Source organism: Stegostoma tigrinum, chromosome 1, assembly GCF_030684315.1.
Source record: "Stegostoma tigrinum isolate sSteTig4 chromosome 1, sSteTig4.hap1, whole genome shotgun sequence".
Taxonomy (NCBI): domain Eukaryota; kingdom Metazoa; phylum Chordata; class Chondrichthyes; order Orectolobiformes; family Stegostomatidae; genus Stegostoma; species Stegostoma tigrinum.
The window spans coordinates 151599926-151612800 of NC_081354.1; the positions used below are offsets into that span (position 1 = coordinate 151599926).

Genomic DNA, 12875 nt, shown 5'->3' on the forward strand with positions numbered 1-12875 from the left:
ACCTCTCAGCCCATCTCTGCATCCTGTCAATGTCCCGCTGCAGCCTACAACAGCCCTCTATACTGTCAACGACACCTCCAACCTTCGTGTCGTCTGCAAACTTGCTGACCCATCCTTCAATCCCCTCATCCAAGTCATTAATAAAAATTACAAACAGTAGAGGCCCAAGGACAGAGCCCTGTGGAACACCACTCACCACTGACTTCCAGGTAGAATGTTTTCCTTCTACTACCACTCGCTGTCTTCTGTTGGCCAGCCAATTCTGTATCCAGACAGCTAAGTTCCCCTGTATCCCATTCCTCCTGACCTTCTGAATGAGCCTACCATGGGGAACCTTATCAAATACCTTGCTGAAGTCCATATACACCACATCCACAGCTTGACCCTCATCAACTTTTCTAGTCACATCCTCAAAGAACTCGATAAAGTTTGTGAGGCATGACCTGCCCCTCACAAAGCTGTGTTGACTGCATTTAATCAAGCCATGCTCTTCCAGATGGTCATAAATCCTATCCCTCAGAATCCTTTCTAACACCTTGCAGACGACAGACGTGAGACTTACTGGTCTGTAATTGCCGGGGATTTCCCTATTTCCTTTCTTGAAGAGAGGAATTACATTTGCCTCTCTCCAGTCCTCAGGTATGAGAAAAAAAGCAAAGTTATCGTTTCAGATCTAGTGACCCTTCCTCAGAACTTCTGAGGAAGGGTCACCGGACCCAAAACGTTAACTGATTTTTTCTTCACAGCTGCTGCCAGAACTGCTGAACTTATCCAGCAGCTTTGTTTTCGTTCCTGATTTACAGCATCCGCAGTTCTTTCGGTTTTTATGAAGCAGGAGTTAAACAGATCAACTTCATATTCCCCACATTGCTGTTTATGAGACACTCTTGTTGTAGAATGTCTGCCTCCCTCAGCTTATGACAACAATCACAAATACATTATTCATTGTGCCAAATCCTTTGAGATGCTTCTTCATTTGACGGGCTATCAAAAGTGGAAACTGGTCACAACACTTAGGAATCATTAAAGCAAACAACTGAGAAATCCCCACAACACTGTTTCTATTTGTTTAAAGTAGGGTTCTTAGCACCTTATGCTTTCAGGGATATACTCCAGTTATAGAACCTGGAATGACTTAGGCTCAGCTTGCAAGGGCCATCAGTGAGTACCCCTCCAAGTGTTAACCCTGCTTACTGCAAGGATTGGTGTTTGGTCAACAAAAACCATTTCTCATTGAAACACTGGCAAACATCCTGCTGCTTTCTTGTTACCTAATCTGTGTTTGGTCCCGCAGGGTAATGGAAACAAGATTGCGGGTAAAGAATACAATAGGCTAAATTTAAAGAAGGGAACGCAGATTGGGTAACCACCTTCAGCCAATCAACTAATATGATCCCGAGCTTCTAGTAGCTTGCCATTTTAATTCTCCAACTTTGCTCTCATACCAACATCTCTGACCTTTGAGTGCTGTACTGTTCCAGTGAAGCTCAACATAAGTTGAGCACTTCACATTCTGATTGAGCACCTTAGTGTCTTCTAGAAACAACACTGAGATCAAAAGTATTAGACCATAATTTCTGTCCCACTATTTTGTTTCCTTTACTTTGCATAATACCCTTATTCCCACTTTCAACAGTGGTACATCTACTCTAGGCACTTCTCTGTATTTTTTATTCCTCCTCATTATCATTCCCTTTGGCTCAGAAAGATTGACGTTTCTGTTATTCATCTTTCACCCCATCACAGACTTCCTTTTATCTGAGTCGGACAGTGCAGAAGAGGCCCTTTGGCCCATCAAGTCTGTACAGCCAAAAATATACTAATACCTGTACTTCCACTTTCCTGCACAAGGCCCATAGCCTTGGATGTTATGCCACGCCTTGCTTGAAACCCACTAAACTTCTAAGTTTTCCCAGCTTTGATGAACTGTCATTGACCAAAAACATTAAATCCACTTCTCTTTGGCAGACATGGAAGATCTTCTAAGAATTTTCACCACTTCCTGTTTTTATTTCAGATTTCCAACATTCTCAGTGAAATAATTCCACAAAGGCCAGATTTCTATGGATGTTCCAGTTTCCTCCCACAATCCAAAGGCATGCAGGCTAGGTGGATTAGCCATGGGAAATGCAGGACAACAGGGATTGAATGGGAGGGGGTGCATTGGTGTGGACTTGTTGGGCTGAATGGGCTGTTTCCGTACTGCAGGGATTCTATGATTACAATCACTACATGCAGCATTCTGCTTCTTGATCTCATTCTTTGCTATGCTGTTCTCCCAAAACCCCTTAAACTCACACCTGAAATCAGGACCTTTCTAACGTTCATACACCACACCTGATGCTTTTGCTTTAAAAGAACGAAATACTGAGTTACAAGCACTGATAATTCATAGAATATGAGGGAGTGAGAGAAAGGGGATGTTGGTGACTATATGCCACATGCTCATCAGAGTTTGTGAAACTCATTGGTCACAGGACTTTGCCTAAAAAAAGGATGATTGAGGTACATATCTACCTCCAAGGATGTTTGAAAACTAAATAATGGAATATCAGTCTTGGCTCAGTGTTAACATCTTGACCCAGGAGACAAATGTTGGGAGGTGAAGTCCCCATCTCATAGACAGTGAGCACTTTATCCACCCTGACACTTCACTGGAATGGTGAGAGAAGGATGGTCTGCTCCATGAGCAGTCTTCTGGATCAAACATTAAACTGAGGACCCATCTCCCACTCAGTAGGGTGCGAAAGATCCCAAGGCACTCTTTGACTGAAAGTAGGGGAGCTCATCTAGTATTCAGGTCAATAGGTTGTTCTCAACAAATATTAACTATTTATCTTGTATATGTTTGTGGGATCTTTCTGTGCCAGAATGGCTCTCCTTAACCTGTATTTAATTGGCTTTCATTAAAAAAAAGCATGAGATGTGTGAATTGACAGAACAGTTCCACACTTTACCAATATTACAAGAAACTTTGGTTACATACCACCTTTAATGTATAGTCCCAAAATGCTTTTCAGGAATGTTATATAAAAAAAAAACCATCATCAAGCTAGGCAAGGAGATATTTGGTCAAATGACGAAAGGCACGGCCAAAGTGGCACAGATTCTATTTTCAGGAATGTCTTAAAGATGGTAGTGAGGTGGAGAAATGGAGGAAGATATTGTAACAAAAATTATACATTGGCTGGTAAGGAGCTGCATTAACTAATGAAACAAATTGAGAATCCAGTTGCTTCACACGTCAATTGAAACTTGGGAACATGAACATGTAGCCATGTTACTTGATATGCAAGTGAATCATGCTCACTGCTGACAAGTGACTTGAAGCTGTTGCACAAGTCAATGTGCCTTGTATGCATGCTTAATTTTCACCTTCTTGACAGACTATCAATCTGGAGGAACAAAATGCTTTTATAGTTTGCTTGCAGAGTCAATCATTGCTATTTATACCCTCATGGTTCAGCTTTGCATCTGTTCAGACTGGAATGTGGCAACTTGAAAAGTTTAAAACTCCTTCAACAGAAATACCAAGGTCAAGGCACCATGGTATTAGAAGTGTACCAATAATTATCTTGATTTAAAGGACAAAAACTGGTTTGTGTGATTTATCAGCTTGCTGGAATTGAGCTTTACATTTTTCAAATTTTAAAAATGAAATTACACATAATATATTACAATGCCTGCAAGTTAATATCAAGAAGTTTTCACTCATGTCATTAAAACAAAAATATTCAGCAATCCTTCAGTTCATCATAAATTGCTTCAGGTGGCTAGAAGTTGGAGGTAATAGTGTGTACTCTAAGTTTCTTTTGATTTATTGGTGAGATTACAGACTAGATTTTCCCATTTTGAACAAGTTGTTGTAACTTGGTCACCATGACATTAAATGACATAGATTGGAAAATCTAGGTTACTAACTTCTTGAAAATGGAAATAAAATCCTACACTAAATTTTAGTAAGTTAACATTGGTCCCCCACCTATAAATATATCAGGTAATGTTCATTCATCCAGATGTGCTGATTAGGCACCTCAACATAAATTAGAAAAACAACACAAACGACTTTTATGAAAATCAAAATGTCATTCACCAGGAGATTCTGACTGACGTAACACAAGTTCCTGTAGTTTAGCCTTTGTAACATGTACCGAAGCAATCTGGGGTCTACAGAGGTCTTGAAGTTTATTAATAACCAACCATTATACAAACATAACTTCACAGACTTGAATATTGTCTAGGTACTGTACTTACCTATGTTGTTGTTACATTATGAATGGTTGACTGACTGACTGTTGCTGACCAACAAACTGAACATAGGAAATTAAACGAAAACTTATTATACTGGAGTATCACATCATGTAACAATCTAACTAGCTTAAAAGGTACAGTTTGTTTCTGAGATCTGTGCAATAATACAATGGACATGACAGTAGTGATGCTTCTTTATTAACTACCAGATCAAATTTTATGTACCCAGATAACTGTTCAAGGCATAATAAATCAGTATCCTAACCAAAAAATATACTAAGTATATTTAAATAATCATTTGCCTGAAGGAAAGGATAGCCCATGAAGTATACTAGGTAGTCACAGATATTGTCAGAGTACTTACAGGGCTATTTTATGTACTGGTTCACTAATGTTACAACACTATTTTGTTCATCGCATGTACAAAGAGGAACAAAATTCATTGGGAACTGAGACATGCATCCCAAATTGCAGCCTTCCATTTTCAATGGAAACGATGTGTATCAACAACTACTGGAGGAAATATGATTACTAAAGTGAAAATCTGCTTGATCTCTAAGGAAGACAGGAACAAAGACTGCTTCAATCCCTGATCTGGGTTATATCATCTGGTTTATAAAATCAGGGTTAGGCAATTTGGGAAGGAAAATCTAGCACAGAAATCTTGATATCACTGCAAGGGTGAAAGACAGAATAATTTTGCTACTTAAGGAGTGCAAAATACAAAACTTTCCATTCTGCTCTCTGCAGGTTTAAAAGCATAACAAAGAGGCAAACTGTCAACTATAGACAGATTTTTATGAACACTAAAGAAAACTTCTTAACAACAGCCGCAAGATGCATTGGCAGGCACTTGCAGCCTCAGGCTCTGATGTTCATGCATTCAGCTATCTTTCTTGCAATCTCAATTTATAAGGTGTTTGTACATAGCCCCACTTAAAAGATATCATGTTGAGATAAGAATAACTTCTGCTGCAGAATATACACCAATCTTGGCATGTTCCAAGTTCATCATTTCCTCAAGATGGATATAAATTTATTGTTTTTCATTATAATTGCAACTTCCCAATTGTACACCATTTACAACAATTACAACAGACATTTTAAACCATGTTTATACAGATTCTTTAAAATTAATTTAATTGTGCAAAACATTTGAGGCTGACTTTAAGTTAGTTACTTTATACAATTTTAGTGATAAAAATCAGACAACTAAATTGATTTTTTTCAATATGCTCTGTAGGATGAAACGAGCTTGTGCAGTTTCAATAATTAAAGTTTCTCCTTGAATTTTCATTCCTATTTTTTCCCTCCTATCCTTTGTGGAGAATTGGATCATTAAACAGCAGATCGCTGATGTTTGGTCAAGTGCTCATTTTGTATCAGTGGCCTTAGGCACTGAGGTCCCATCCTATACACACTGGAATTTTCTCAGTCTGCAAACCTCCAAGGTCTGTTTGTGGCAGCAGCTTCCAGAGTCAGAAATCAGAGTATTGGCACACCAATCGGTAAGTGTGTAACCTCCAAGCAGCTGAGCAACTACACAGCATGGAGGGAACAGAGACGTGGGCGAAGTGACAACAAATGTGTTATGGTCAGTGGAACCTCATTAGCATTTTGTAGTTCAGCTTCCAGTCCATGGTCCAGCTGAGCAAACAACCTGGCTGATGGGTGGGAGGATGATATAATGACAGGAATTTCCAGCTGGGGTCCTTTGGGAAAAGAAACCCGAAAAATGAGAGGGGTTGCGGAGGTCACTTTTAAATTCCTGGTGAGGGGATCGGGTGGGTGGAAATATTTTAGATACAGGACTATAATCAGAGAAGTGATGGTTGTTCTCCTTAGAGGAAAGGGGATTGAGGACACATCTGATCAAGGTGCACAAAGTTTCAACACCTTTCCACAAGGTGGACATAGAAAAGCAGCTCTATCAGCTAATGGTACAAGACTAGGGCAGACTCAGATGTAAGATCTTGGAAAGAGATAAAGGGAATGTGGGAAAGAACTTCCTTTAAGTATTAAACCATAAGACAATTAGGCACAGGAGCAGAAATCTGGCCATTCAGCTCACCGAGTCTGCTCTGCCATTCAGTCATGGTTGATAAGGTTCTCAACCCCATTTTCCCAGCCTTCTCCCCATAACCTTCGATCCCCTTAACAAATAAGAACCTACCTATCTCTGTATTAAACATACTCAATAATCTGGCCTCCGTAGCCTTCTGTGGCAATGGATCCCATACATTCACCACTTTCTGTCAGAAGAGGTTTCTCCTCAACTCTGTTCCAAAGGGTTAATAAAATATGGAGCTGGATGAAAACAGCAGGCCAAGCAGCATCTTAAGTGCACAAACCTGCTGGGTTCATCCAGCTCCACACTTTATTATCTCGGATTCTCTAGCATCTGGAGTTCCCATTATCTCTGTTCCATTTACACTATGGCTGCCCTCGGGTCCTAGTGTCTCCAGCTAATGGAAACATCTTCCCAATGTCCACTCTGTCCAGGCTGTTCAATATTCTGTAAGTTTCAATTAGATCCCACTTCATCCTTCTAAACTCCATCAAATATAGACCCAGAGTCCTTAAATGTTCCTCATACATTAAGACTTTCATTCCTGGGATCATTCTTGTGAATCTCCTCTGAACCCACACCAGGGCCAGTACAAACTTCCTCAGGTATGGGACCCAGAACTGCACATAATATTCTAACCAGAGCCTTATAAATCCCCAGAAATACATCCCTGTTTTTATATCAAGTTCTCTCTAAATAAATGCCAACATTGCATTTGCCTTCCTAACTATCAACTCAATCCGCAAGTTAGCCTTCAGTGAATCCCAGATAGGACTCCCAAGTCCCTTTGCACTTCAGATTCTGAATTTTCTCCCCATTTAGAAAATAGTCTATGCCTCTACTCTTCCTACCAGAGTGCATGCTTCATTCTTTCCCACATTATATTCCGTCTACCACTTCTCTGCCCACTCTCCTAACCTGCCTAAATCCTCCTGCAACCTCCCTGCTTCCCCAATACCACCTGTCACCTCACCAATCTTTGTATCGTCTGCAAACTTAGCCAGATTGCCCTATGTTCCTTCACCTAGATCATTCATGTATAAAGTAAAAAGGTCCCAACACTGATCCATGTGGAACACCGCTTGTCACTGGCTGCCATTCTGAGAAAGGTCCTTTTAACCCCATTCTCTGCTTTCTACCAGACAGCCAATCTTTTATCCATGCTAGTACCTTGCCTCTAACACTATGAGCCCTTAACTAACTCAGCAGCCTCCTGTGTGGCACCTTGTCAAAAGCCTTCTGGAAGTCCAAGTAGATAACATCCATTGGCTCTCCTTAGTCTAAACTGCTCATTACATCCTCAAAGAATTCTAACAGATTTGTGGAAAACCTGGTGGAAACAGATGCTCAATGATTTCAGAAGAAAATTGGATAGACATTTGACTAGATGGAAATAGACTGACAGAGAGGAGGAAAGAGCAGTGGAATCTGGAACCAACTAGATTTCACTTCAGAGGAAATAAGCCTGGTTTTGGTGGGTGAAAAATCTGCACTGTCTCCAAAATAAGGGTATAATTGAGTGTTGGAATCAGAAGTGGGAAACCTGCCTTCAGGAGGGCTGGATGGTGGCTGGAGACGCAACCTGATTGGTAGGGTATGGAAGCCTGAGAATGGGAGATGGGATCATATTCTATAAATTTCTGACATGTCAACTGTTCAAAATAAAACCAAATAGAGTCATTTTATTTTTTAAAAAATAAGTAAGTTTTTGAACCTGATCATTGTAAAGCCCAGACTATCAAATAATTGATCATGATGCAACACAAACAATTTTTATCTCTCTAGAAGCTACTAGAAATTAACTGCCAGAGCACACTGCAATGTGTTGAAAGATGGACATACCATATACACCCTTGTCCAGCAAGAGTAAGAATTCATACACTGCATTACGCATCTCTGATTCGGTGAGGTCCAACAGAGATACCACTTTAAAATCCAGCTGTCTCAACAAATTGGTCAGTTCATATACATCCATCATTGGTGCCTTTAACTTGGGGTGGTTGAGATACGACATGTTGCCTATCAGAAGAGCCACCTTGTCTGTTGCTACAAAGATATAATATTTAGAGTAATAATCATTTTAAAACCACAACAAAGTCATAAAATAGAATCATAGAACGATACAATATAGCCCATCATTTCAAGAGCTTCCTTGTGCTGATTTTCTGCAAGAGTATCACTCTAATCTCTTCTCTTCAAGTATGTACCCAATTATCCTTTTGAAAATTCCAAATCTGCTGCCCTTATCTTTTGTCTAGGGCATAACAACTCACTGTAGAAAATGTTTCTCCTCAACTACCTGATGGATCTTTTTGTGAATTATTTTAAATTGGTGTGCTTTGATTACACAGAATTAGGATATACAGCCCAAGAACAAATGCAATTCTTGAAAATTAGCTGGGTGAAATTCACAGCACTAAAGTTTACAGTAGGTAGAACTTAATGAAAAGGGTGCATTTCCTTCAACAGTATAACTAGAAATATGAGCCAATTCCATTCGTGTTCAGCATCCGAGCTGATACACATACAACAACAGTACAATGTACAGTGTGTATAATTATAGGTTGAAGCAGATAATAAAAAACCCACATAGAGGAGACTTGAAGGCAATTAAAGCATTGCCCTACAGCCTGCATTCTCTTTTATAGCCTCTATCAATCACTTTTGGAAATATCCCCACTCCCTTTCCACTTAATGGACATTTTTGGTAATGGAAAGCATGAAAAAAGATTCCAACCACTACGCAGTCTGACATCTGCTCTACTGCTGATACACAGCTGGGTCACGTTTCAGGAACACAACCTCACCTCAAAGAGCAAAATTTCATCTCCCCAAAAATGTCAATTTCCCACCTGCCCACTAGTTTTCTGCTCCCAGAAGCCCCATTCAGTTCTGCCTAGTATCTTCTCTCTGAACCTTCATTTATCCTGATCCTATTTCAGGAGGCCATGCAATATAGGAACAAAAGTACACCATTCAGCCCGTTGAATATGCCCAATTCCAAAGATGTGCAGGCTAAGTGGATTGGCCATGCTAAATTTCCCATAGTGTTCTGGGGTGTGTGGGTTATAGGGGGATGGGTCTGGGTGGGATGCTTCAAGGGGCGGTGTGGACTTGTTGGGCCGAAGGGCCTGTTTCCACACTGTAGGGAATCTAACCTAATCTAATCTAATCAATTCACAGCAGGACTAGGAATGGAATGCGTAAAATGAGTTGAGGGATGGAATCAGGCTCTAATGTTTTATTGAAGTCAATGTTGATTAGGACTGTTATGACATAGGTTGCTTTCAGCATAGTCACCCATTCCCAAGTATTCCTAGGCCCATGATCACGCTGTAGAAATTGCAATCAGCACAGCTAACCCATTTTCTCACTCTTAGCTCTTACTGCCACTTATTCACCTTTTCTTCTGTCTAGGCCAGCTATCCATTACCTCCTTGTTTATCTACCCCTTTCATATCTCTCTCACTCTCTCTCTCTGGGCTCCGTCTCCACCTTCTGTTCACCTCTCTTCTTCACCCCATCATTCCCATCCACCACTTTGCCATCAGCATAATAACCACCTTTTCCTAGCTACTAACAGTTCTGATGAAGAGTTGCATGATTCGAAACACTATCTCCTATTTTATTCCCATAGATGCTGCCAGACCTGCTGAGTTTCTCCAGCAATTTCTGTTTTTGTCACAAGAAGAAGCAACCCCTCTGCATCTACTCTGGAAAGCCTTCTAAGAATCTTGTGTATTTTAACATAGCCACCTCTCATTCTCTTAAATTCTAATGAGTACGAGCACAATCTAAACAACTTATCTTCAACATATCTTTACCAGAAAATCCCTCCATACCTTGGATCAAGCTATTTAGCCTTCTCTAGATTGCTTGCAATTTCATTTGTTTTCTTTTGATAAGGGGACCAAACTGTTCATAGTATTGCAGGAGTAGTATGTGTGCATTTTGTACAGTTTCAACCAGACTTCATTTTTTTTATACTCCATTCCCTTTGAATTAAAGGCCATATTTCCATTTGCCTTCCCTATTACCTGTTGAATTCAGATGCTACCTTTTTGTTATTTATGAAGAAGAACCCCCAAATCTCTGGGTTCTATAGCTTTCTGTAGTCTTTCCCCACTTATTCAGTGGTAACAATGGCATTTGTTAGAAAGGATAGTCTAATGTTGTGAACTTTTTCTGATCTCAAGTCAAAATTGGGTTGGACCACTGAAGAAAGCCACTTGGCCCGCTTGTCTGTGCTAGCACTCTGAAGGTTGTAATTTTCTTAGTGTTCCTCCTTGGCCTTCTCCTTGTAACTCTGCATGTCCTTCTTTTACAGATCATAATCCAATTCCCTTTCGAATGCCTTAATTGACCTTTTTCCACAACACTGTCAGGAAGCGTATTCCAGCTCCTGATCATTTCTTACTTGAAATTGTTTCTCCACAAGTCTCCACCTCTTTGTCATTTACCTTCAATCTGTTTTCTCCACTTTTTGATCCTTCCACCAGTGAGAAAACCCTGATGATTTTTAATATTTCAATCAAATCTCCTCTCAATCTTCCCTACTCCTAGAAAAATAACCCCAAAAATAACCAGCTACTCTGATGCAAAATTCTTCACCCACAAACATTCATCCAATTCCTCCTTTGGAATGATCCTATTAAATGTGTTTCTAACCTCTGGGCAATCTGAAAACATCAATTGTAGAAGTCAACTACTTTTCTGGGGGATTAGCATAACACAAAATGAAGGCAGTGTTGGTGAGTGAGCAAACATTTTCCTCTTGTTTCGTTTACAAGGTCTGCTGCAGAGTGTGTTTTTGGAAGTTTCAGGCAACTCTTTCACTGCACCAAAACAAAGGGCACTGGTTTGACCAGAAAGTATCTGCAGATCTCAAAAGTTAAATGGTTAGCAGGTAGCTCAAAATAACAGAACTAGCATGAGCTCGGTTCCTTTTCCAGTTAAGGCAGGCTTACAACGTGCTTCCTCACTGCCTTAGAGAGAGGAAAACTGCCAAGAAAATAGATCAGTATGGAACATCAGCAGATAACAAGTCAAGAAACTTTCTTGGCAGACCATACATGAATGAATAAATACTATTCATTAAGCACTTGTTTATTAAAGTTGGTTGCATCAGTTAACTAAGTGTACTGAAAATTTACTTTAGGAAAAAATAAAATATTATACTAAATGACTTGCCACATTTATAGAACATCCACACAGAGAGAACAAAAGAAGGTAACTTCACTCACCATAATGTCTTTGGTTAAATCCTAAATCTAGTGGTCCAACTTCAACGGGTTCACCTGAGATAATAAAAGATAGGTAATACTTAATAGAAGTTCAAGGCCTTCCTTTCTAGAATGACTGCAATTTTCCACAATCATACTCAGGCCTCAGCTATTCAATCCATTTGTAGATTGTACTACCAACTCACTATGATTTGAATTAACTTCAGAAACTACTAGCATAGATTTCTTTTTTTAAACAAGGCTACCTGTAAGTTGAAGAGGACATTTTTTTAAAATTTAATTTGAAGCCCGCTATTTGCTGTGGCAAGAATTGACTCCAAGTCTCCAGAACATTACCAGGGCCTGTGGGTTAATAGTCGAGCAATAACACCACTAGGCCATCACCTCCATGGCTGCAGTGCTCAAAAAAGCATTAATTCAGATTTTAATTATGGTAGAACTAAAATAATTTACACTTTCAATTGCTTGATGAGGACAAAAGTACCATCACTGAGGTGGATCTGCGGATCTAATACACACAACATCTGCCAACATATATATTAGAGTTTATTTCTGGAAGGACTGGGACACAAAAAAAAACACACACTTGCCTGTTTCTCGAGGATATTTGCATTCATCTGAAAGAGATTCAGCAAAGGAAAAGTTCAGTAAAAGCTAAAAATTTAATCCCTGATTTTACGTATGAAATAGGAGCAGAAGTAGGCTATTTGGCCCTGCCTGGCAGCTCCACCATTCACTAAGATCATGGTTGATCTGTGTCTGCTTTGTTATGCGTTTTGAATTCCTTGTTCCCATTTCTTGTCATTTCTGTCTAAAAGAGTGACCTGTAATTTCGGAACACTGCTGTCTAGTTCTGGGCTTGACTGTGTCAAGATCGTTCAGGACCTGAGATATTCACATAAAACCACCACTCATAATAAAAGCAAAGTAGACAGCAGATGTTGGAAATCAAAAATAGAAAACACAGAATATGTTGGAAAAGCTCAGCACAACTGGCAGCATTTGTGGAGCGAGAAACAGAATTAATAATTCAAGTTCAATATAACTCTTCTTTAGTGTCTTGAAATTCTGAAGAAATGCCACAGTTGGATGTTCTTCATTGTGAAAAACAGAAAGGAAGAATATTATTTAAATGGTGATTTATTGGGAAGTGTAGATGCACAAAGGCATCTGGGTATCCTTGTACATTGGTCAAAGAAAGTAAACAGGCAGGTGTACCAAGCAGTTAGGAAGCAAATGGTATATTGGCCTTTCTGACAAGAGGATGGGAGTTTAGAAGTAGCGATGTCTTACAGCAGTTATACAGGGCCTCA

The 12875-nt window shown here is 39.7% G+C and overlaps 1 protein-coding gene across 1 annotated transcript in view; it reads right to left on the reverse strand.

Annotated features, from left to right (window-relative positions):
- malt1 (MALT paracaspase 1) overlaps positions 1–12875 on the reverse strand; it is a 93526-nt gene that overhangs the window by 33123 nt on the left and 47528 nt on the right. The window contains exons 7-9 of the mRNA XM_048545836.2: positions 12153–12179; positions 11563–11616; positions 8162–8365 (exon numbers count right to left, since the gene is read on the reverse strand). Of these exons, the coding sequence (XP_048401793.1) occupies positions 8162–8365; positions 11563–11616; positions 12153–12179 (285 nt within the window). The remainder of the gene's footprint in view (positions 1–8161; positions 8366–11562; positions 11617–12152; positions 12180–12875) is intronic.